We start from the raw sequence: 26,034 nt of genomic DNA on the forward strand, positions 1-26,034 counted from the left end.
TGTTTAAAGAGACTTTGAACTGCATGGGTCATATTGAACAACGATGGAATACACACCCCTTACAACATGAATACAGCACGTTGTGTGGGGTGTACTGTATCTACATGCTGACCTATCGCATGCGTGGATGACTTTTAATCAAGTGTTAGATACTTTGGACTGGAAGGACACCGTCAAGAATGATGCCACGGTATTAGAATGATTTCATACCAATCGTCTACCTCTGTTCCTGTGGATGAGATGCCTGCCTTTCAACTGAGTGCCCAGACGCATAGTCTACATCAAAGGAACCAACCTTTCTGCCATTATTGACCTGACACTTGTCCCTGCGTTTTAGGAATGTACATACGTTCACCCCGTAGTGGCAAAAAGTTCTTGTTCACTGCGTTTTATGAGTGTACATACGTTCACACCCTAGTTGCAAAAAAAAAAGAAGAAAAAAAGTTTCCTGTTCACAAAAATCACAGGACGACCCCCTCATCCTGTGACTTTTTGTTTTTGTTAGATCATGTGAGTGGGGGTTTAAAAGTTGTGTTGTGCACACCCCAGAGAAAAAATAACAGGATCGACATCTGCCCCTTAATACGGTTGGGTTGTCGACCAATCTGAGAGCATGCTCGCCCTGTGCGGGTATCTGATTGGTCGAACCGAAGTTGTGCTTTCTCTCCCATGGAAAAATCCATTTCCTATGGAAAAGAAACACAAGGGTCAGTCTTTTTTGGAACACCGGGGCTAGGGGCGGGCGACGGAACGTACCAATCAGCTGGCCATGCTGTGGACCAATCAGCGTGCAGAGATGTTCGATCTGGTCCCTCTCCTATAAAGAGGGAAGCCACTCGAGTGGAGTCACTTGTGAAAAAAATCATCGCATCGAGAAAATGGCAGAGAGGAAGATCAGCAGTACGAATGTGAGTGAGAGAACCATGGTGACTAAGCTGGGGGATGCTTATGGATCCAAGATTCATCTTTGGAGCACGAAGGGTTTTGATGATAGGTTGCCGGCGCCACCACCACCTTCGCCGTCCAGTCGCCATGTCATCAATCTTTTGAAAGCAGGGTCACTTCGTTTGAGGCCCAGAAGGCCCAGACTAAAAACTTTAGTGACCATAGAATATTAGGTTCAGGACAATTGGCCGAAAAAGAAAACGAAAGGTTATCTGATTGAGTAAGTAACGACATACATCGATTTTAGCAATAAAAAAAGCGAGAGACACAAAAAATGGATTAACGATAGTTGAAAAACATGACTTCTTCATTGATGACATTCATGTAATGCATGCATCCATATGGGAACCGAATGTGTTCTCCTACTTGCTGATATATATATTTATACATTTGAATCGGAATTTCCGCTCGTACTTGAAAAATCAAAACACGGAAATTTGCCCAGAAGTCTCAGGCTTCAGGTATGTCGATGGTCAGATGAGCCCCTCTAGTGAATTACCCACCCCAACAAGAAGAAAAGAATCCTGTGACACTGACTCATCTGTTCGATATTTAAGTTTATTACTAATTAATAAAATGCATTATTTTGCTAATCTTACATTATTCCAATTCAAGCGGCTTTCTTCCCCTGCTTTTGTGTTCCACGGTCAAAGGGAAGCTACTCTTTCTGGTTTAATAGTGCAAGGCACCTTATTAGTGTATTATTCAGTCTTTGTTCTTCACATGCACTAAACAAAGGAAAGTAATTCATGTTGCAGCTAAATTTAAAGCATGGTGTCGTCACAAGAAAGGGGGTCTGTCAGAGGCGTCAAAGGTCGCAGAAAGTTGCTCCAAACGATGCGATGTCTTAGAGTGCTTTTCATTGAGACAGAGAAAATGGCGACAGCAGCATGGCCGAAGCAGAGGTCCACGTGGTCCCAGAGGCTATTGACGAGATAATGCCTGTTACCACTGCTCCTTCAAGAGGTGAGTCTGTGCAAATTGGTTTTTATCCTAATAATGCATATACCCCAACAGTTAACTCACAAATTTACTCTCCCTGAATTTCAAATTATGTCCCTCAATTCCAGTATCATAACCATGCTCCTAGCGTGGTTAGTAACCCAATTGCTCCTCATAATTCGCAAGGCATTCCCATGTTTCAAAATGTTGACATGTTAAACATGCCACTATCTACAACAACACAAACCTGGGTTGTAATGTCTCTGCCAACATCAAAAACAAAATATGGAATGGTGAGTACATCAATTTCACACTATTGCTTAAACCAGACAGAGATTGGATGGATTATATGACAACTTCGGCAGTATTCATCAGTACAGATGGACAGCTGGAGTGGAGGCCAAAGTCTCAAGGCAAGAGAATTGAAAACATTTTTGATTGGACAACGGCTTTCACAACTTACATGAGTATTTATGTCCAGAGCAGGATGGTTTACTGAAACACATGAATACTGTCCGTTTAGCAGCGTCTCGTCATACTGGTTTGGGATGGAGAACCTATGATGAACAATATCGTCTTCGCCAGTCTCGTGACCAGTCACTACCATGGGGAAAATTGAATGTGGAATTGTTGATGTTGTTTGTACAGACACCTTACGATCAACAGGTCAGTTCTGGGTTTTCTGAATTTCAAAAACGACACGTCAACACATGTAACAATGTAACAACTTCAACCGTGGTAGGTGCTATGGCAAGAAATCTCAAATCTGTTAAAAGTCATCAACTCGTGTCACACTCAAAAACTTGGGCTTGGGTAGAATAGCAGACCCATTTGACTTTCCTCATCTACCACATTTTAATGTTTCAGCTTGGATTGGTCCCTAAGAACACCCCAGGAGATTATAGTTTAATACACCACCTATCTTTTTCCAGAAGGTCAGAGCATAAATGATTTTATTGATGAAAGTTTGTCTTTAGTTCAGTACACTACATTTGACCAGGCAGTTAAAATGGTTCAGCAGCTAGGGCAGGGAGCTTTGCTGGCTAAAGCCGATGTAAAGAGTGCTTTTTGCTTAATGCCTATCTGGCCAGGAGACTTTAGGTTATTAGGTTTACTTTGGAAAACAAATTTCACATTGACAAATGTTTACCAATGGGTTGTTCAGCAAGTTGCTCTTTGTTTGAAAGATTTTCAACTTTTATTAAATGGACTTAAGCCGAAAGATTCAGCAATGGAAAAAGTATGTATTACCTTGACAACTTCCTTTTTGGAGGCAAAAAAGCTACAAACCACTGCCAAATCGCTCTGGATTCATTCATATCAGTATGTGCTGATCTTGGTGTACCAATAGCTACAGAGAAGACAGTTGGGACAACAACAAAGCTGACATTTTTAGGCTTGGAACTAGACTCGCTCAACATGTATGTGCGTGTGCAGGAGTAGAAGCTCTCTTATTCGTTAGATGCTATAAATCAATTTTTGGCACGTTCAAAGGTTAGATTATAGGAAGTGCAGTCGTTACTTGGTTTACTTAATTTCCTGTGCAATGCAGTTCCATCAGGCAGATGTTTCCTCCGACGAATGGTTAATGCAACATTTGGTAGGAAGCCTCACCACCACATAAGATTGTCAAAGAACATGAAGAGTGACCTAAGATTTGGCTGAGATTTTTATAGTTCAATGGAGTTTCCATAATGAGATCTTGTCTTGTCTTGTATTGTTTGGAGTCGAATATCACAATTAGAGGTGAGTACATTGAGGGGGATAAGAATGTTCTTGCTGATGCACTTTCTCGTTTTCAGTTAGAGAAATTCCTGCAGCTGGCTCCAGATGCAGATTTGGCAGCTACTCTTATACCAGACACAGTTTGGAAGATTGCGGAAGAGAAGCAAACCGATTACTAGTGGTGGCTATTTCACACAATAAGAGGAAGGCTTACTAGGGAGCACTGACCAGTTTTTCATGCTTTCGACAACAGTTCAACTTTCTTTATCTTTGGCCGGCACCGTCAGGACAACTTACAACATATATTGCATTTTTGTTTTGCATTACAGGTTTGGCCCACTCGACACAGTGTCAGCACCTATCATCGATAAGCTACCAACATCAACTCACAGGATTGCAAGATACCACAAGCAATTTTATCGTCTAAGAGATGCTGAAAGGCTCCGAACGACTCAAGGGTCATAGGGACGGCAGGGCTCCAATCATGTATTCCATATTGATTAAGATGCCTCAAGCTCTTAATGCTCTTTGCTGTTCTCCACATGAAGCTATTTTGTTTACAACTGCATTTCGTCTGGCCTTTTTCAGTTTCATGAGAGTTGGCGAGTTGCTTTACACTGACCATCTTCATTTGGAACGGGCTCTTAGGATTTCAGATGTCACAGTCCAGAAGACATTTTTAGAAGTAACCATGAGATTGTCAAAGACAGATCAGTTAGCAAAGGGTTGCACACTCCATATCCAAGGTAATGCAAGTAAAATATGCCCACTAAAAGCAATGAAGCAATACCTTGCACTTTGTCCAGCGGGTTCATTTTTTCCAGATTGCAAAAGGAACTGTCAACCTTGAACAAGATACCAGTTTGCAGCTATGGTTTCCAAATGCTTCAGACATATGGGACTCGATCCATGTAAGTTCAAATCACACTCGTTCCACATTGGAGCAGCCACTACTGCCGCAGACATGGGCGTGTCATCGGAGACAAAACAGTTGTGGGGTCGATGGAAGTCTAAGGTGTACTCAACTTACATTAGACTCTAAACTTTGAATGCACAATCAATAACTTCAGGTAATTTGATATTTATAAATAATTATTATTATTCCAGATGTGTGGATAATAGGGTTCTTGTTCATTTATTGGGGCCATCGTCAGTCGTTGTGGTTGAAACTGGGAAACAATCTGGGTCTGGCCAGCCTAGGCTTACGATTTTACTGGTTTGGAAAGTGGGGGATGAGGTGGTCAGAACTCGTGCAAATCTTCCAGACACAATTAGGCCCTCGACCTCCCCCAAGTCTAATACTCTTGCATTTGGGATCAAGTGATCTTGTTGACCAGAATATTGGTTCCCTCGTTTGGCATGTTACTGTTGATATCTACTACCTAGCTCAACTACTGCCAAGTACAGTTCTTGTTTGGTCAGAAGTGCTACCACGGTTACACTTGCATGGAGCTGTCAACCCAAAGGCGATAGAAAGGGCTCAACTAGTTAAGGGTAGCCTAGTGGTTAAAGCGTTCGCACGCCACGCCGAAGACTTGGGTTCAATTACCGACATAGGTACAATGTGTGAAGCCCATTTCTGGTGTCCCCCGCCGTGATATTGCTGGAATATTGCTAAAAGCGGCGTAAAACCATACTCACTCACTCATTTCCCTGGGGTGTCCCATCATTTGGCTGTGTATGGATTACCCTCGGAGCTGCGTTTGCTGTTCTGTCCGGGCACCATCAGGTTGACAGTCAGCCTTGTTGAGCGTTTCCTAGCCCAGGAGTGTTCTCCAGTCCTTGTACTTTTCTGTGTATAAACCTGTGGCCTTACATCAAACTCAAGCCTTTGTGTTTTTTTTGCAATGGTGCAGCATCTACTTCTGCAAAAGCATTATCCTAAAATAATTAGATATATTTATAAAGATTCAAAGTGACACAAATTTATCACACAAAACTGCATGACCAAAGGGATGACTTCCACTTTCCAATAGTCCTTTATGTTGAGCAAAATTGTAGCAGCTCAAGCCCTTGGTGTCGGCATCCCGTAACTTGTGAGATACAATCAAGCATGCGCTTTCTGTGAAGATTTCAACATTCCTCAAAGATTGTGTGATCAGAGTTACAACATTCAAGGTCTTAGTAAAGCTATCAAAATATGAAGGACTGTTAAGATTTTACAAACAATTATGTCCGATACAATTCCCTATGTTATCGTATATATTAGGTGATTGCGTGACTTGCCTTTGCATGCGTTTGTGTCGGGTGACATCGGTGGGTCAGGATACACTTACCTTTCCGTGAACACCTGGGGCGGTCAGGTAACCTAGTGGTTAAAGCATTCGCTCGTCACGCCGAACACCTGGGTTCGTTTCCCGACATGGGTACAATGTGTGAAGCCCATTTCTGGTGTCCCCTGCTGTCGTATTGCCGGAATATTGCTAAAGGCGGCGTAAAACCATACTCAATCACTCACTCCGCGAACACCTGCTGTTCTTATGGTTATTGGGGTTTGGTCACTTTTAGGAAGATGAAAGTGGCATAAATTAAGCTAGGACAGGTTGCAACACCTTCACCAGACGACACATGACAAGTTGACCATCTTTTGAATCCTTTGCAACACGTTCAAGAAACAAGTATTTTTTTGCTTCATGTAATTTAGGATTTAGGAATATTTTAATCTTGCCTTAAACCAAATTCACTCTCGCCTTCAAGGAGCAAGCAGCAGGAATTCCTCCAGGAGATACTCTTTCATTTAACTAAAGGAATACTGCTTGGGAACGTTCATGAGTGCAGACACACCTTTTAATATTCTATTGTGTGTCGACTGCCCGTGCAGCACGTGTGCATAGACGTACCGCCTGATCATATACCTGATCTGAACATAACTCTCACGCATGTGATAAGGATCGGTGTTTCATTGGGTATGATAATTTGGTTGAATGTTTTCATGCAGATTACAGTTTCATGATCGCCCACCACATAATAGTTGACTATGTATCCCACGATTAGCAGTGGATAAGTATGACAAGACTAGTTCCTTAACAGTTTCCAATGGGATCATTCCTATCATAGGATACTGTTTTGTTTGACTGACTAGTGTTTGATTCATCTAATGTTTACCGCACACGTTTAAGAAATACTGAATAGCATAGCAACTGACAGATAACTGACCATGTGTTAACATGGTATTGTTAGCAAAAACTGCTTGAGTCGGTGGACTCTTCAACTGGTTTGGTAAAGCATGAATTCCATGAAATGTCCTTCCCTTGGAAGATACTGCTCGTGGTCGTCAATATGCAAACAGTGGGGAAAATAAACTACATGACACCCTTCATGAACTTTGACATTTTATGCATTCATCCAAAGTTCACATATAGACAAAAATATTAGAATTGCTCGGATTGAGAAGATGATAGAACAGGAATAAGCACATCACATAATGTTTTCTAAAGGTTGTGTTAAAACGGGTCAAACAGAGAGATAGAAAGTTGACACGAACCTAATTCACAATAATTAGTACAAGTAAATTAAACATATAAGATATCTGAAAAAAATATATGTGTCACATTGTGTTGTTTGAAGTTCTGCAATTCACCTTGTAGAGTTAAGCCCCATAGCAGTTACTGTTTGTGGGCTCCCAGGTTTAGTTTGATTCTGATCCTTCATGTACGCACCCCGCACCCCGTACCCGTTGCTTTTGTGAGACTTGGTTATGAAACAAAATTGGTTTAGAGCCAATTCCTACCAACTCCCTGATGTCTGGATGTTAATTGAAGTAATGTTAAATGTTAAATTTCTCGTCGAAGCTTATGTCAGAATTATGTAGCCAACTATATTTGTTTGTATTGCATTCAGTTTTGTATAGAGACTCATTTGTAAATCAACGGACTTATAAACGGTTGTCTTTTATCAAAAAAAATATTCTGTTTGAAATCATATGTCGCCAAATTTCTCTCTGATACATATTGGTAATCTTGGCGATAATTTCAAATTCTAGTAAAATGCTCCAGATATCGTATTTTTAAAAATCGCCAAAAAAATTGAAACATATTTAATAAACATTCCTCCACACCTATCCTATAAATAACTATTCTTTTGAACATCTTGTCATCGCCTCCCGAAGATGGAATTAAACTCTGTTGAATGAACGTTTATGTTAGTTTTGACATTGGGGATTAATAACTAAATATTTTCAAAATATGTCACTGAACAAAAATCTACATCTTTAAACACAATTCAGAAAGACCAAATATGTTACAACTCCAGGAAATATTTAACTGACATTAGACATCTGTCCAAAGAAACTATGTAAATTTATTAACATTATAATGAAAGTTGTAAAAACTCCCGGTTAACCTCAATGTAATATACTTTTTGAAACTCATATGCCGATACTAAGACAAATAAACAGAGGATATTTCATGTATCAAGTGAAATATCATGTTTCTCTCATTGAGTGACGCATGTGTGTGTGTGTGTGTGTGTGTGTGTGTGTGTGTGTGTGTGTGTGTGTTTATGTTCACATTAAATCACCACACATCCCACATTTAAAATGCTAATAATACAACGTAAACAGGCCTTCCATCACACAGTGAGGGTTCCAGATAAATGTCGCCTTATACACAAAACACCAGCAGCGACATCATTGCCAGAAACAGGAACACCAAGAAGAAAACATGGTCTGCACGGCGGGCCTTTGACGCACACATTACATGCAGGCGTGCTGTACTGTTGCTGTTTAATGTGTCGTTCCCTGGCTGTACATCTGCCTTGGTCTGAAATAGGTGACCATTATTGCGGACATTGAGTGTGGCCATGGTGGTGATGATAGCAAGGCAGCTCTGACAGAGGATGATGGTCAGGTACACAGACAGTCGACACACGTCTCCAGACTTGGGGATTGAGTCATTGACGAAGTTCATGAACACAGCATAGGACACGAATATTGAGATGAGGTAGGACATCTTCTCTCCAGAGTCAGCTGGTAGGAGGAACACACAGGCGTTGAGCAGAGAGAGAAGAGCCATAGGAAAGATGATACTCACTATATAGAACATGCTCTTGCGTTTCAGAAAAAACTCAAATGATACCAAACTTGATATCTGTTCCCTTTGGACGTCTACAACCTTGGCGCGTATGTCAACCAACTCCCACTCACTGTTCTTAATTAAGAAAATAGGTAATCTTGTAATAATAGAACCAATCGTTTCAAGTCCAAGGTTGTAATGACTTGCAGGCATGAACATGATGTCACATTGCTGCTGGTCAAACGGGTAAAGAGTGATGTCTATTTGACAACTGGTCGTGAAACTGTCAGTGATTGTAAGTTGTGCTTTTCCATCACTGTAAAGTTCGGGGGATTGTCTTGAAATCGGGGCAATGTTGTTGATGCCATTAGGGATGGTCACGGAAGGTGTCCACACGTAGTCTTTCGAGATAGTCACCTGTTCAATATCATCATAATCAGTTTTGTTCCAAGCCAGATCAGGGTCGAACCACGTCATGGCGATCCCCAAACTAAAAGTGAATGTCTGTTCGGCTGCATTGAGATTAGAGATGGACATTGGCAACACACTCATGTTAACCTGTTTCTCATTTGAGAGATCACTACTGATGCCATCACTAACAGTGTCCCCTTGGAGATATGTCTTCAGTCTTCCTAATGCTGACTTGTGTCTGTTGGAGATACTAGCTCCTGATACGGTGAAGAGCAGTGACAGCGTTATTGCAGACATGAAAAACATGATGTCAGTGTTCGGTGGTGATGTTTACAATGACATGTATTGATATGCAGATGTTGTTCTATTTCAGCTAGTTGCTTAGGTTACGACAGTGACTCTGGTTGTACACTGTCGCGTGGGCTGAAACAAGAGTACACACGTATCCATTAAACGGGGAATCAAAAGCGAGAAGCTTTGAACGCATCTCTTGGCGGTAGTAAGCGCTTCACAAACAAATGCTTGTTGCTATAAAAATATCTGCCCCACGTTCTGTAAGAAGAGACTATAACTTTCAGTTGAATCATGCAGTTGAGAACAGGTCTCACTTCGTGGGCTGGAATATGTATGCACACGGACCCATTGAGCTGCAAACAGAGAGCAGTCATTTTATATTGAATCCTGCAGGTATGCACCCGTACTGGAAATGATAATTTCATGGACACAATCTCGCTGTTCTGATAAACTCAGTGTTGAGCATTTGAAAAACATTGTTAATTGACGGCTTGTTCACAAGTCAGACGTGTTATTTGGATCTGCACTTCCTGCAATATATACATAGTTTGTCAACCACGTATATGTATTATGGATAAAATGTTCATGCGATAAAATTCAGAAATAAGATATCGCAGATCTTTACTCTTAAAAGGTATGTGAACCTGAAAGTACATTAATGCAATATTTTGCTAACATTATTGTATATTGATTATGATGTACATCGGCAGAGAATAAATACTCTGTGCAGTTTGATAAAAGTAATGGAATACTGTCGTGACAAAAGTTTGAAGTTTATGAAAATATTTCCACGACTAGTGAATTGAGTTTATAGTTGATATATTTTCTTAAAAGTTTACAGTCACCTCAATTAACGATCATTAATGTAAAACTAGATATTTAACTTTCTTGAACTAACTTTCTTATATTTCATCCGATTTTCTCATTTAAACCATAATGATTTCAGAAAAAAAATGATGCATATGCTGTGTAAATACGAATAATTGTTAAACTCAGCTTCCTACTGAAAGTGCATAAAAGATGCATTGTCTCCTTTTTACCCATTACATTGGCTAAACCCACTAGCAAGGCCACAGTCAGTCTGATTGGAGATACATATTTCCTATACACCTGTGGGTGAGAAACGCATTTGAGATAACTGGTATCAAACATACGTATGAGAACAACCTCCAGGCTCATGATTGGCTACTCCATGGTGATGACCTGAGGTCAGATTATGACGGACTACTTTCTTGATTGTTTGTCATTGATAAGTTGCTCGTGCTTCAGGTCGTATGTTCACCTACGTCTGTGTTGAATATTATAGTTTGTTCGAATGTTTTTAGAGCATTTTCACCTATTTTGATAGATCCATTCGTCTCATCATTCTATACACTGCATACATACACGATGTATGGAATTACAAATATATACATTACAATGATCTGGTAAATTCAACAGAAATCGTAAATCACGGCGGGGGTCACCAGAAATGGGCTTCACACATTGTACCCATGTCGGGAATCGAACCCGAGTCTTCAGCGAGACGAGCGAACGCTTTTACCACTAGGCTACACGACTGCCCTTCTGAACCATGACAAATGAAAAAAATCATGGCACGGGATGACTGACCACAGGAGCTGGGCGATACCAATGTCATCAGATAGAACAAACATTTGATAACAAATAAAGAAGATATTGGTGAGTTATGATTGAAATTTGCTGACAAAAACATCATGGTAACGCAGGTACTGTTTTTGACCTTAGACAATACCTAAAAAAAGTATGAAGCTGCAGGATTAAGTATACGAGTTACGTTTGATGTTTCTGTGAAAATGTTCCTTAAAGTCTCCACTTGACATGACACGTGAAACAGATTAGTGGTGGTTATAACCACCATGTGCCTGGATGAGCGCAATACACAATACTAATTTAAGGTGATCTTTCAACAAGGGATGCTTTATGACTCGTCCAGCCCTCAGTCCTGCTGCTTTCAGCCGGTTCCTGACGGTTCTGGTGCTGAAACGATGATTGGACAACCACAGCTGTTTCAGACGAGTACTTGTTAAAAAGGTTTTCTCAGCGTATGAGACGAAGAAGGTCCCGGTCTTCACAATGTGTCGCCACAGGAGGTCTTCCGGATCTGGGACGGTCCTATACATCACGGGTCTGAGAATGTTTCTCGACTCAACGGATTGGGACAGTGTGATGATACCCCAAATTCCGTCCAATGGCATTACAATACATTCCTGCGTTATGCATGCCGATAATTTGCCATCTTGTGGCGTTTGATAATCGCCTTCGTGCCATGGAAACACAATGTCATGGAAAAACTGTTTAACACCGAGTTTAACAAAGCAATTTTAACGTTTGGATATACTGCTTTTAAAGATACTCGAGGGTACCATGTTGCACGGGCATACCATGCATGACACGCGAGCTTTCGTCACGCATGACCGATTACATCATCTCGAGAAAACATAATTATTCCCGTAATTATATCTTTCATGACTGTTACAAATATTGGGACCAAACAATAATGAAATATATTAGGGTGTGCTTAACTATTGTCTTTGTTTATATAATTATAAACACTCCCGTGTTTCAACCTGTTCAGTACTTGTTAAGTTATTGTCATTTCACGCTGGTTCTCTCAAGTATAGTGATCGAACAAATGGAACTCTGTTCTTATTTACAATTGATCAGACTATATCTGAAAACTGAGGCAATTATTACATAAACATATATTTTGATAACAGCTGAATGTAAAATTATTCCAAAGACTGATGTTGGTGGAAATAAAACAACTAGACCAAACAGCAAACGTACAGGCTCGCTCGACTGTTATTTTTCCCGCTGGCCTCGGTTCCCTAACTTTCATGTCTTCAGGTTTTATTTCTAACTAGCATTTTTCCAACTGGGTCTTCCCGTACCCAGGGAACTAATGTTCGAATCTGGCGGTAACTGACCATGTCATTTGTAACAGCCACCTTCACCCGGACATATTTGTTCCGGCTCGTTGCAGTCTGACTGTTGCAGTTCTTCTCGCCTCTTGCCTTGATTGACAGGTCCTATGACCTGTGTTTTAATCCTACTCTCCATTGATTGGCTACTGACTTTGTGGGCGTGTCAAGTTATGTGCATAGATTAAACAATCACCTGATTCATGTCACGCCACAGTATGTATTCCTACACCTGGAATGTTTATCAATCTCGTCATTTTTGTCTGCTGTGATATGAACAACTGTTTTTGGTTAAAATATTATATGTTTTCGTTGTCGAATTTAATTATAAGCGATACAGATTGCACATACGTTTTTCGATTCATACCTCCATGAACCGAAAAAAAACCACAGTCAATCCTTAACATAATTGGCATTATTATGGTATGGTCTCGATATGGATGTCCACTACTATGTGCAATTCTGCTGTCTGTCATCTCAGCAACATTAGACGATACGTTGACAGGCCATTGATTGACAGCTTAGTGAATGGCAAGCTCTAGGTCAAGACATTCCTCAAAACGAGCCACACAAGTTACAATGTGTTCAAAAGTTGCAGCAAGGTTTCTAACTGAAACTGACAAGTACGACCACATCACACCGCCGCTAATGAATCACACGTGTGTTTGTTGTTTAACGTCACACTCAGCAATATTCCAGCTATATGACGGCAGTCTGTACAAAATCAAGTCTGGACCAGATTGACATCATGAGCATCGATCCACGCAATTAGGATACGCGTACATGCATCAACCAAGTCTGACTAGTCGCCTCTTACGACACGCATAGTTGCCTTTTATGGCAAGCATGGGTTGCTGAAGACCTCTTCTAACCAGGATCTTCACGGGTTCATTTATAGTTTTACATATCTACATAAGCTTACACGTCTATTTGATATCCCAATACGTCGCTGAGATATCAGGCAGTATTTTGTTCACCTACAGTTTACACGAGACTGTCAAATACACATTTTCGTCGCACAGTAAATGTATCGATATATTTCAGAGTGTCGCCATTTCTTGTTTTCTCACAGATAACAAAACTTTGCAGTGCATTATACATCTCTGCATAAAATTGTACTGGGGAAGACCCAGTCCTATGTGACTACTATTCACGCTTTACAGAACTCCACAACATTGACGTCAGAAACCCGTCATCAAGAGGGTTAAATTCCATTTCGCCTCACCTTACCCCGTTTCTTTCGCCGAATAAAACATGTGTTAAATGTAAGAGTCTTAATATACACGTGTATCAATAAGAAAGGAAATGATCTCTTGGAGTAATGAAGGACCACATCGGTATAATTTGTTACAACACATTTATTAATGAAACAACAGATATTCAATATGCAGAATACCTGTTCCATATCAAAAACATGAGCGGAATTTCCAACTCAAGCACGGTACATTCCGCTCGCTGTTGTCGATATGCAAAACGTTGTAATTCAAGACAACAAACTAAACATGTAGATAAACATATTACAACCGATCGTTTCAACTGATGCAGATTCAGAACATATTGGGCGGCACGGATGGCCCAGTCGTCTAAGGCGCCGTAATTCGCTATGCAGAGTTGCGTCTCACAGGCACCCTAGAAACCTATGATTGTGGGTTTGAATGCCGGTTCGCCCCGATTATGTTTCTAGGTTTGGCAGCACCATACCCGTGCTCGTGGGTATCACCGAAGTGGTTAACGTCCGATACCTGCATCACTTCGGGCTTTCTTTCCGCATTAAGCTGACACGCCGTGATATAACTTGAATACTGTTACAAGCGGCGTTAAACCCAACTCACTCACTCACTCGCTCAAGGTCCAAAAGACGTTTACCATGCAAATTAAACACAACATTTTGCTTGATGAATGATTGCTTCATGTACAAGTCCACCAAACAGCGTTTAACAATACAGTAATACCGCCAGCTAACCTCCAATAGCTAGCAGCTAGCACTCACTCACTCAGAACATATTGGATTAGGAGTAAGCTCATAAGAATGGTCAATCAGGCTGGAATATGTGAACGCAGGCTTCACCCATATTACCACGCGTGTCTGGTCTGACGTTGATTAATGAATAATTTGCATACTCGTATATGCAAGGGGCCGACGTATGGTTCTCAGTAGGAAGTGACAACTTGGGAGACGATGTCTTGCGGTATATACACTTTTACTTTATACATGTATATGTAGATATATACATACAAAAGACGCTGTGTCAGGTCAGCACGTAGTGGTTGTGGTTGTTGTCTAGGTGCCCCAGAGCACCCAGCCTAACCCTAGCTAGGCTAAGAATAAGACCTTTCTTTTTTTCTTCCTCTCTGGACCAAGGCTTATATAGCCATGGTTAGCTGACATTTAGTAAGTAATAAATATAAATGTAAACAGTAATTTTTCAGCAGGATGGCAGACGGTCGATGTACACAAAAAATGGGGATTAACAATTAGGATTAGCATCTTATAAATAAAAATTAAGTTTTTCAAGGCCATAGATGTCATGGCTCCAGGGTAATGAGCCTTTGCAATTAAATGTTCTTCAGACAATGGGTGTTTAAATCAGTCGCTATGACACATAGTTACAAATCATTACAAAACCTTTCCGTATCAGATTCAAAGACAGCCAGATTATCACGCTCTTCCTGTCCCCATTAAACGCTGCTGTCTCGCTCTCTACGTTGGCATAAGAAGGATCCATCTATTTTAATTTTGTACTGAAAACTTCATTGATGGCTTTTGGTATTAAGTCCGTTTTCTGCAAGTACGTGACCACGGCACTTTCATAAAGTTTTCCATTTTCCAAAGGTCGTGTGTATTTTAATGACTTGTCACAGAGACATAATTTGCTCAGTTGACTAATGTTATATGTGGAAAAGCATTCAATTATATACAGCCTGTCACTAAAAACATTCACTGTCAGGTAAATTTGATTTAGGAATATATACAAAAGTCCCTAAAAAATTCGAAATCTCAACTAAAAAATAGCGCAACATATTGACTGTCAGTACATGAGTCAAATAATCACATTGAAGGCAACAGGAGAATCTCCGTCACACACATCTACACTCATGTGCATGTCATTGATCTCAGGGGTCACGGGTGGCCCAGTCGTCTGAGGCGCCGCGATTCGCTGAGCAGAGTTGGGTCCCGTAGGCACGCCAGAAACCTATGATTGTGGGTTTGATTATGTTTCTAGGTTTGTCAGCACCATACTTTTGCTCGTGGGTGGTTAACGTCTGAGACCTGCATCACTTCGGGCTTTCCTCCCGCATTAAGCTGACACGCCGTGATATAACTGGAATACTGTTACAAGCGGCGTTAAACCCAACTCACTCACTCGCTCAAGGTCCAAAAGACGTTTACCATGCAAATTAAACACAACATTTTGCTTGATGAATGATTGCTTCATGTACAAGTCCACCAAACAGCGTTTAACAATACAGTAATACCGCCAGCTAACCTCCAATAGCTAGCAGCTAGCACTCACTCATATAGAAGACGTAGTCCTGACGTGTGCAGCCATGGATTTCCACTTGAGTCAGTATACTGTGTTGAGTTGGTTATTCTTGTTAAACTTGTCTCAGTGGGCTAAAATTGGCATCAGTTCAAGCAGACACACACATGCTCGTAGCTACGTGCAGTAATCTTGGACGCGAAGCCGTGGTGTGGTCATTTTTTAATCGTTCCATTGTATCGTATCTCAGCACATTTTACGCCGTGATATAGGTGGAATACTGTTAAAAGCGTCGCTAAACCCAATTCACTCACTCACTCACTCATTGATCACAGAGAGAATAATTACTGAAGGAATCACTACATGTCACTGAATAACTCTATGCTCATTTGAATAAATGATAATTACACCACAGACCTTCCATCACACAGGGGAATTGGATGTTGAGCTCTAGACGAATGCTGTCTTATACGCAAAACACCAGCAGGGACATCAGAGCCAGAAGCAGGAACATGCCGAACAGAACGTAGTCTGCGTGGCGGACATTTGACGCAGATTTTACACTCGTTCGTTCAGTGCTGGTCGTGTTTGCATTGTCGATTGCTGGCTGTACGTCCGTCTTGGTCTGAAATAGGAGACCATTATTGCGGACATTGAGTCTGGCCATTGTGGTGATGATGGTCAGGGAGCTCTGGCAGAGGATGAGGGTCAGGTACACAGACAGTCGACACACGTCTCCAGACTTGGGGATCGAGTCATGGACGAAGTTCATGAATACTGCATAGGACACAAATATTGAGATGAGGTAGGACATCTTCTCTCCCGAGTCAGCTGGTAGGAGGAACACACAGGCGTTGAGCAGAGAGAGAAGAGCCATAGGAAAGATGATACTCACTATATAAAACATGCTCTTGCGTTTCAGGAGAAACTCAAACGATGCAACACTTGATATATATATCATTTGGACGTCTATAACCTTGGCATGTATGTCAACCAACTCCCATTCACTGTTCTCAATGAAGAAAGTCGGTAGAGTGTCTATTATAGAACCAGTCGTATATAGTCCAGGTGTGAAACTATTGACAGGCATGAACAGAATGCTACATCTTTGCTGGTCAAATGGGTACAAAGCGATGTCTATTTGACAACTGGTCTTGAAACTCTCAACGATTAGTTGCTTTGCTTTTCCTATACTCTGAATCTTAGGAGATAGTACTGAACCCGGTACAACGTTGTCAACACCGTTAGGGATGATCACGGAAGGTGTCCACACATAGGCTGCAGAGATGGTCACGTTTTCAATATCATCATACTCAGTTTTGTTCCAAGCTAGATTGTTGTCGTACCATTTCATCGAGACACCGGCACTGAAGCTGAATGTCTGCTCGGCTGCATTGAGATTGGAGATGGACATTGGCAACAAACTTATGTTGACCTGTTTGTCAACCTGGAGTTGAACAGTGATGCCAGCTGTAGCGGTGTGCCCTTGGAGATATGTCTTCAGTCTTCTTAATGTCGACTGGGTTGTATTAGAGATACATGAGCCAAAAATGGCAATGAGTAAAGACAGCGTTCTTGCTGACTTGAGAAACATGATTTCAGTGTTCAGTGGTGATGACTGCAATGTCATGAAAATACAATATGTGGGCGTTATTGTATCTCAGCAGTTGCTCAGGTTACTACAGTGACTCTGATTCGATTGTACACTGCCACAATGGCTGGAATATATGTGCACACGGATCCATTAAACGGGGAAATAAATGTCAGGAGATTTGAGTACATCCTTTGGAGATGGCGCTTGATAAACAAATGTTGAGCTATTTCTGTCAAGAAACACACCTGCCCCCACCTTCTGACAACCGAGAGCAATCACTTGATATTGAATCATGCTGTTACGCACCAGCAGTGGAAATGGTAATGTCATGGAAACTGCACTGATAAACTCAGTGTTGAGTATTTGAAAAACATTGTTAATGGACAATTGTTTCACAATTCAGGGGGATTATTGCATCTATACTTCTTGCAATATACACAGAGTTTGTGAGCCACGGGCATTAGTATGTATTCAATGTATATGCGATAACTTTTTCAAGTACGATATCTCAGATCTTTACTCTTAAAAGGTATCGTAACCTAAAAGTACATAAAAGCAATATTTTGCTAATATTATTGTATATTGATTGAGATGTACATCGGTAGAGAATATATACTCTGTGCTCGATATTTTACTCGATAAAAGTTGTTGAATAATGTAGTTTTGAAAGTTATGAAAATATTTCGATAATGGCAAGAGAATTGAGTTTATAGGTGATATATTGCTTTATAAATGTTAACAGTTACTTCACTTCAATAAACGATCACTAATGTAGAATATATATTTAACAGTCACAACTTTTTTGAAATAACTTTCTTATATTTCTTCCAATTACCTCATTTTAAACCAGAATGATTTCTGAAAACATAGGATGCATATACAATGTAAAATACGAATAAATGTTTAAGTCAGCTGTCTACTTCTGAACAGTCAAGTAAATCTGAAAATATAGTAAAGATGTAGTCTCCTATATTTCCCGCTCATAGGCGAAACCCATTGACATGACACAGCCAGCTTTTTAGGCCGGCCTAGGGTCCATAGATTGGACCATTGGATGGCGTCGGAAATACTGTTCAGCCTTTTTCCTTACCCCCTTAGCTTGTTTGCAGTCGTTGTTAAACCATGGTTTACGTATGTGAGGACACAGTCATCAACTATCTTATTCAGTTCATCAGAGAAAATTTCTTTTGTGTCGGGAACATTAATAAAAGCATCAGGTTTTAGTTTGTTAGTACAAAGGATTTTATTTTAAGCCCAGTTGGCCTAAGTGACATTCCATTTCGATGACGGAGGTACATCAGATGGTGTCACAGATTTTAAAAGGGTAGGACAATGGTCACTTCCACAAAAGTAATCGTGGACTGATCATTCAAATTCACTCAGTAAATTAGAATCTACAACTGACAAATCCACACAAGGGTACATTTCAGTTGCAGGATGCAGATATGTTTCAGAACCATCATTTCAAATGGATAAGTTGTTATTTAAGAAGAAATGCTGTCATTACTACCCCCAAAGTGGGTTTTGGCCATTTAAATCTCCCATGATAACACAGGGTTTAGGACGTTGGTCATAAAGTGCCTGAAGATCAGAATGTCGAAAAGTATATGATGGTGGTACCTGTAAAGAATATAAGGTAAAATCTATACGTGATGTTACACCCACTGCAACAGCTTGTATAGGTATGAGGAGAGGAACAGGACTGTGAATGACGCCTTGCCTCAGCATAACAGAAGAGGAGAAAAGCAATGTACAAATGTATCCACACAAAAGAGATGACTTCCACATTCCAATGGTCAACTTGTCCAGCAAAATTGCAACAGCTCCAGCCAATGGAGTCAGCATTCCTCAAAATTTGAGGTACAATCGAGCATGCCCTTTCTGCGAGGATTTCAACGTTCCTCAAAAGTTGTGTGATCAGAGCTAAACATTCAAAGTTTTTTTAAGTTACCAAACTATAAAGGACTGTTCAATTTTTATATCCTGGATATCCTATCATTAAAATGGGTATCACAGTGGAGGATTGCGGGTTGGAGGCTGGTACTTTTTGCCAGCTGAGAGGAACCCGTCAAGTCGGCAATATGCAGCCATCAACCCTGTACTTGAAGTGATGTCATGGGACAGTGTTCGCTATCGGCTCTTCGTCACAGGCATGGTCCTCTGCAGCATCATGTCTGTAAGTAAACCTATATATAAATTATCTGAGGAACTATTACTTTGCTGGGATATTGAGCTCTGAATGCACCGAATTGACGTCAGTTTAATCGGAGATTTCAGACGAGCTTCGTTCAGTTAAGTGTGATCTTTCGAAAGACATAAAAGACATAGAACTTGACACTCAACAAGTGTGTCAATGAACTGGAAACTTATATTGATCCATTGAAATGAACAGGAATCTTTGAGACTGGACATTGATGCATTTTATGAAAGGCAAAATAAACCAGAAGATGAACGTGAAGATACTGATGACTCTGGTGGCCTGGCAATTCTCAGAGACAAGGTAAATATGCTCCAAGATTCGTGTAATTGTCGATTCCTATCAAGACCCATCGAGAAGTACATCAAAAGATATAGTTGGGATCTCTTAGAAGGAATCCTCTACTTCACAGAACACAGTATCCTATGAGAATAAAATAGGTGTGTGGACATGGCAACCATATCAGTCATCCATCCCAGCCTGTTACCTATAACACTGTTTACACTATAACACTTCATATTTTTGAAGGTCTCTCAAATTCAAAGTAAACTGCGAGACCTTGATTTTCTGTTCTTTGTCGAAAACATTGACTTTATAGGATTGATGGAAACATGGTTATCATTTGTAACACAGTATTTTCCAGATTTCATCCAGTTTGATCTGGGTGCTACGCGAACTGCTAGCTATTGGAGGTTGGCTGGCGATATAACTGTATTGTTAAACACTGTTTGGTGGACTTGTGCACGAAGAAATCATTCATCAAGCAAAATGTTGTGTTTAATTTGCTTGGTAAAGGTCTTTTTGGTCTTGAGTGATTGCGTGAGGTGGGTTTAACACCACTTTTAACAGTATTCCAGTTATATCACGACGTGTCAGCTTAGTGTGGGAGGAAAGCCTGAAGTGATGCAGGTCTCAGACGTTTACCACTTCGGTGAAACCCACGAGCACGGGTATGGTGCTGACAAACCTATAAACATAATCGGGGCGAACCAGCATTCGAACCCACAATCATAGGTTTCTAGGGTGCCCAAGGGACGCAACTCTACACAGCGAATCACAACGACATAGACGACTGGTCCACCCTTGTCCCCTCCTTTTGCAATAAGGAAAACACATGTATGCGGGCACTTTTACTACCGTGTGGTAGACTTTAACTTTATATAACTCCGAGTCATCTCAGCATAGCATAAACACTGAGGGAAGCGTCAGAGCAATCATTAAGCTTACAAACAGCATACAGCAAACATCTATGAAAAAACTACGTGGAGATATTGAGTGCGCATCATAAAGTTTACACGTGGTTTCTGATGATACATTACACTAGACTTTTCACAAACTGAATAAACAAAAAATAGAGCAATGATTAAATCCAAAGTACATCTAAAGATTTCCGAAGTATATAATTAATAAACTTACACTATGGATGGCTGAAGTTTGACCTAATATAGCATGCAATGCTGAAAACCAATGTGGAACCCACGGAACCAATGTCGCTATTAATACCGACGAACGTTCTAAACTAGCACTTCCAGTCCTAAGCGAACAAATAAATAAATATGACTGTTATTTGTAACTGCACATAGTGTTTACTATGCACAGTTAGGTCAAGTGTATGTTGTAAATTTGAGCCTACATTCTAACGGAATGAACATCTACCTGGCGACACATATTTGTTTGACAAATTGACCGTGATTTGAATCCTTTGCAACCCGTTCCAGAAATAAAGCAAATCTTCGCTTCATCTGATTTAGGAATTGGTAGCTCTTTGGTGATTGAATACTGTGAAGTTGCCAGGAACCAAAAGTAACAAACTACAGGAAGTCCTTTTGGACCTTTTAAGTTTCTCGGAGGAATCTGCAACGATTAGCAGTTGATAATTATGACTAGATGAGTTCCTTGACAGTTTTCAGTGTGTCCATTCTTGTCATAGGATACTGATTTGTTTGACTGGCTAGTTTAAGATTGATCTAATGTTTAACTGCACAAGCAATAATGAAGAGCATATGCTAAGAATTTACTTCTTATAGTAAAAGTTACAAAATGACAACTGACACATAACTGACCATGTTTCAACACGGTATTGTTATCAATACTTATAAAAGGGTTTGGTAAAGCACGAATTCCATGAAATTCCTTTTCAAAAGCACATCCTGCTCGCGGTCTTCGATATGCAAACAGTGGTAATGATAAACTACATGACACCCTTCATGAATTTTGACATTTTATACATTTACACAAAGTTCACATATAGACAGAAAAATTACAGTTGCTCTAATTCAGAAGGTATTGAATCAGGATTAAGCGCATAACATCGTAGATGGACCAGGTTGACTTAAGCTACTGTCTCCTGAGGGTAGCGGGTCGAACAGCAATACCATTGGTAGAAAGTTGACACGAACCCAATTAACGATAATCAATACAAATGAATGAAACATATGAAATATCTGAAAAACAAAACAACAATATCTGTCACACTGTGTTGTTTGAAGTACAGTAAACTACGGTTATAACGAACACGCTTATAACGAACTGACGGATATAACGAACTTACTTTCTGGTCCCGACTACTAGCTGTAGTCATGCTGTATATGTTCTTATAACGAACTACGGTTATAACGAACTAAAATTAGTAGTCCCTTTGAGTTCGTTATAACCGTAGTTTACTGTAGTGCAAATAACCATGGAAAGGTAGGCCCCATGGCGGTTACTGTTTTTGGGCTCCCAGGTGTAGCTTGATCATGATCTTTATTGCTTTGGTGACACTTGGTTATTAACCAAAACTGGTTTAGAGTCAACTCCTAACATGCCCTGCATATGTAATGATCAGCACGAGACTATAATGTTATCAGACAATTGCCAGAAATGTGGTATAACAAAATATCCAAAAAGGGTCGTGTGGAATAAAACCACAAACATGCACATTTCTCGGTCAAAGCTACACCAATTACTAATTACCTCTGTTTTTCGAAAGCATAAGGGGCGGTCGGGTAGCCTAGTGTTTAAAGCATTCGCCCGTCACGCCGAAGACTCGGGTTCGATTCCCGAAATAGGTACAATGTGTCAAGCCCATTTCTGGTGTACCCGGACGTGATATTGCTGGAATAAAAGCGACTCACTCACTCACTCACTCACTCACTCACTCACTCACTCACTCGAAGGCATAACAACTGTGTGCAACAATAACGTCTGATATACGAGGGTCGATTTCTGATTTCTGATTTCTGAAAGACAGAATCCGCTTTCACATTCATTCACTTTTGCCAAAGATGGTTTGTAGAAGTCCTTCAGCTTCTGGGACATGAAGGAAGTGAGGAGTTGAAACCTGCACTCGTAGATTTTTCATTGTAGCCAATGTAGCCATGACTGATTTGTGCATTTTCCTGATGGAAGAGCTCATTTCTTCTCTCAGCTCCCAACGTCTGTAAGTCATAATATCATTCCGTATTTAACCCATAAGTCCTGCATGATTTGCTCTGTGTACTGTCTGGCTTAACAAGATTGGGTGTTCAGGATCAATGGCTTAGCTAATTATGTCATTAGCTCACCCGATCCGTCATCCATACGTCAACAATGTATTCACACGACTTCTTCTTCTGAATCACTAATAGGAAATTAACGAAATTTGACTGGAAGCATCCCCAGGTGGTGGGAATTCAAACTTGTACAAATGATGGGGCTGAAGCATTCTCCTACGGTGAAGATTCAAAATCGTACAAATGGTGGGGGTAGCTCCCAAGGGGCTGAGGGGCGGGGTCAAATAAGGGTAATTTGGCATTATTGCTTTAAGCGACTTCATCTCTGGAACTAAGAAATAGATATCAACCATATTTGGTTGGAAGCATTCTCTGGTGGGGAGGATTCAAAATTGTACAGATTGTGGGGCTGAACCCAAAAAGAGGCTGAGGGGCGGGGCTAAATAGGGGTAGTTTGGCTATATTGCTGTGGCGGGGCTAAAATGAGTTTATAACTTGGACACAGTTTGGATCGCAGTATAATCATATGTACAATTGACAGTATAATGACAGGAATGCAAGTATTATATACACGTACAATGCAAAAGTATACTTTGTCATGATTGCGTAAATATCAAGGTGAGCGATACAGGGACTATGGGCCTCTTGTTACTGACATGTCATTATGCCTCACTGTCACAGGTCGTTCCATTCACTGGTTCACCTTACCAGATTCCATGACATACACCATTCAAATGAAATATACATTTACCATGCACTCTAAGTTAAACTTGAATTAGGAATGCCTAAAAAGTTCCTATTAACGTTCGGACTCTCCAAAATCAATACAAACACAACATATTATTGACTAGAAGCAAAGAGGTCAAAAATCAGGGAACGTCACAAGACAGTCTACACTGGTCAACACATATGCCATTTGTCACAGGGTGATGAATTACTAAAGGAATCGACACATCACATTACATCACTACAAATCCCACATTTAAAATGCAAATGACATAACGTTAAAGGCCTTATACACAAAACACCAGCAGGGACATCAGTGCCAGAAACAGGAACATCCCAAAGAATACGTGGTCTGCACGGCGGGTCTTTGAAGCACACATCACATGCAGACGTGCTGTGCTGTTGCTGTTTAACTTAGCGTTCGCTGGCTGAGCATCTGTCTTCGTCTGAAATAAGAACTGGTTATTGCGGACGTTGAGTGTGGCCATGGTGGTGATGATAGCCAGGCAGCTCTGACAGAGGATGAGGGTCAGGTACACAGACAGTCGACACACGTCTCCAGACTTGGGGATCGAGTCATTGACGAAGTTCATGAACACTGCATAGGACACAAATATTGAGATGAGGTAGGACATCTTCTCTCCCGAATCAGCTGGTAGGAGGAACACGCAGGCGTTGAGCAGAGAGAGAAGAGCCATAGGAAAGATGATACTCACTACATAGAACATGCTCTTGCGTTTCAGTAGAAACTCAAACGATGCAACACTTGATATATGTTCCATTTGGACGTCTACAACATTGGCAAGTACGTCAACTAAATCCCATTCACTGTTCTCAATGAAGAAAGTCGGAAGGAACTCTATAAAAGAACCAGTCTTTTGTATTCCAAGCGTGTAACTATTGACAGGCGTGAATAGGATACTACATCGCTGCTGATCAAACGGGTACAGAGTGATATCTATTTGACAACTGGTCTTGAAACTTTCAAGGAATAGAAGTCTTGCTTCTCCTGTACTCTGAATCCCCGGTGATTGCACTGAAGTCGGTACAAGGTTGTCAATACCGTTAGGGATGATCACGGAAGGTGTCCACACATAGGCTGCAGAGATGGTCACGTTTTCAATATCATCATACTCAGTTTTGTTCCAAGCTAGATTGTTGTCGAACCATTTCATCGAGACATCGGCACTGAAAGTGAATGTCTGCTCGGCAGCATTCAGATTGGAGATGGACATTGGTAACATACTTATGTTAACTTGTTTGTCTTCATAGAGGTTTATACTGATGCCATCATTAGCAGTTTCCCCTTGGAGATATGTCTTTAGTCTCCTTAATGTCGACTGGTCTCTACTGGGGAAGGTAACCCCTGATAAACTGCAGAGTAGTACAAGCGTTATCGCCGACACGAAAAACATGATTTCAGTGTTCAGAGGTGGTGTTCGGATTGACATTAATTGAAATGCAGGTGTTATTCCATTTCAGATGTTGCTTAGGTTACTCCAGTGATTGTACACTACCCCAATAGCTGGAATATAAGTGCACACGGATCCATTAAACGGGTAATTAAACGCCAGGAGCTTTGAACACATTCGTTAGTGGGAAGTAAAAGCTTTAGCTGATGCCTGTAGCTAATTCGATATTAATACCTGCAACGTACCGCAGAGGGCTATTTATATTGAATCATGCTGTTTGTACTGGTAATGGAATCGATAATGTCAAGAGAGTAAGAATGGAAACATTCACACTGTACTGATTCATTCAGCATTTGTAAAGCATCGCTAATGGACGCTTTGCTCTCAAGTAAAATGTATCTTTTGCATCACCACTGCAGCAGTGTTTGCCAACAATGAAAATGGGCAATTGCCGAGAATTCACATACAAAGTCAGCTGTCTATAGCCTGGTTTTACTTTCTATTAACAAATTGACTGAAAAATTGACTGTCGTACTGTTTTACTGTCCTTTGTCGACAGGAATTTTATAATTATAAACTTGTTCTCATCGCGATATGGCTGCAATATTGCCGAAGTGATGTAAAATTTTAACTTACACACTCACTTACAATGTACATTTCGATTAAAGTTAAAATCAGCCCTTACTTGTAGATAGGTAAGTAAACTTGAAAGTACATTGTAGATGCAATGTCCCTATATACTGAATGAGCTATCGTGCCGTTGTTAGAGGATAAATGATCGGGTTTTCCTTCCGCAATAAGCTGACAGGCCGCAATATAACTGGAATACTGTTAAAAGCGGCGTTAAACCCAACTCACTCACTCAATACTTCAGTAAGG

General features: G+C 40.6%; 3 protein-coding genes and 1 pseudogene across 3 annotated transcripts; 1 reads left to right on the forward strand and 3 right to left on the reverse strand.

Moving 5' to 3' along the window:
• Positions 1-878: 878 nt before the first annotated feature.
• On the forward strand, positions 879-3,791 carry LOC139458665 (uncharacterized; annotated as a pseudogene).
• Positions 3,792-8,213: 4,422 nt separating this feature from the next.
• LOC139458666 (neuronal acetylcholine receptor subunit alpha-6-like) lies at positions 8,214-9,332 on the reverse strand. The gene has a single exon (XM_071240079.1). The coding sequence runs from the start codon at positions 9,330-9,332 to the stop codon at positions 8,214-8,216; it is 1,119 nt and encodes a 372-aa protein (XP_071096180.1).
• Positions 9,333-16,219: 6,887 nt separating this feature from the next.
• Positions 16,220-17,347, reverse strand: LOC139458667 (neuronal acetylcholine receptor subunit alpha-6-like). Its single transcript, XM_071240080.1, has one exon. The coding sequence runs from the start codon at positions 17,345-17,347 to the stop codon at positions 16,220-16,222; it is 1,128 nt and encodes a 375-aa protein (XP_071096181.1).
• Positions 17,348-24,030: 6,683 nt separating this feature from the next.
• Positions 24,031-24,987, reverse strand: LOC139458668 (neuronal acetylcholine receptor subunit beta-4-like). The gene has a single exon (XM_071240082.1). It carries the CDS (start codon positions 24,985-24,987, stop codon positions 24,031-24,033), a length of 957 nt encoding a protein of 318 aa, XP_071096183.1.
• Positions 24,988-26,034: the final 1,047 nt, after the last annotated feature.

The sequence above is a fragment of the Haliotis cracherodii genome, unplaced genomic scaffold (genome assembly GCF_022045235.1).
Source record: "Haliotis cracherodii isolate W230 unplaced genomic scaffold, xgHalCrac1.p SCAF_13, whole genome shotgun sequence".
NCBI lineage: Eukaryota > Metazoa > Mollusca > Gastropoda > Lepetellida > Haliotidae > Haliotis > Haliotis cracherodii.